The sequence below is a fragment of the Aplysia californica genome, unplaced genomic scaffold (assembly GCF_000002075.1).
Source record: "Aplysia californica isolate F4 #8 unplaced genomic scaffold, AplCal3.0 scaffold00156, whole genome shotgun sequence".
NCBI lineage: Eukaryota > Metazoa > Mollusca > Gastropoda > Aplysiida > Aplysiidae > Aplysia > Aplysia californica.
Window position 1 is genome coordinate 740,044 of NW_004797426.1, and position 307 is coordinate 740,350.

At 44.6% G+C, this 307-nt stretch overlaps 1 protein-coding gene across 1 annotated transcript in view; it reads left to right on the top strand.

Annotated features, from left to right (window-relative positions):
• The window catches only part of LOC101849127, a gene marked incomplete at its 5' end in the record, with an annotated part of 21,250 nt that overhangs the window by 13,636 nt on the left and 7,307 nt on the right, over positions 1-307 (top strand). Inside the window, 1 exon segment of the mRNA XM_013082021.1 lies at positions 199-260. Coding sequence (XP_012937475.1) covers positions 199-260 — 62 coding nt within the window.

A 307-nucleotide genomic window follows, 5' to 3' on the forward strand; every position in this document is an offset into this window, starting at 1 on the left:
GTGAACTTGTGACAAAAGCGTCGCTCGTTCTCCGAGTGGTGGCGACCCGTGTGTTTGTTTTACCATGGCACTCGGTCTTCATCGTCTTACTTACATAATATGTCGTTTAGTTTACCCTTGCACAACAGCAGCAACAAAAAGAAAGCTAACAAAAACAAACAAACAATTTTAATGACATAACACACCTTCCTCCCACAGTGTCGACGCCCAGTCCGTGCAGTCCTCCACAAACCTGCTGGTCGGAACAGAGCCTGATTACAGTGAGTCGTTTTGAATATTATATTACATTGCCAATGATTTGCACCCC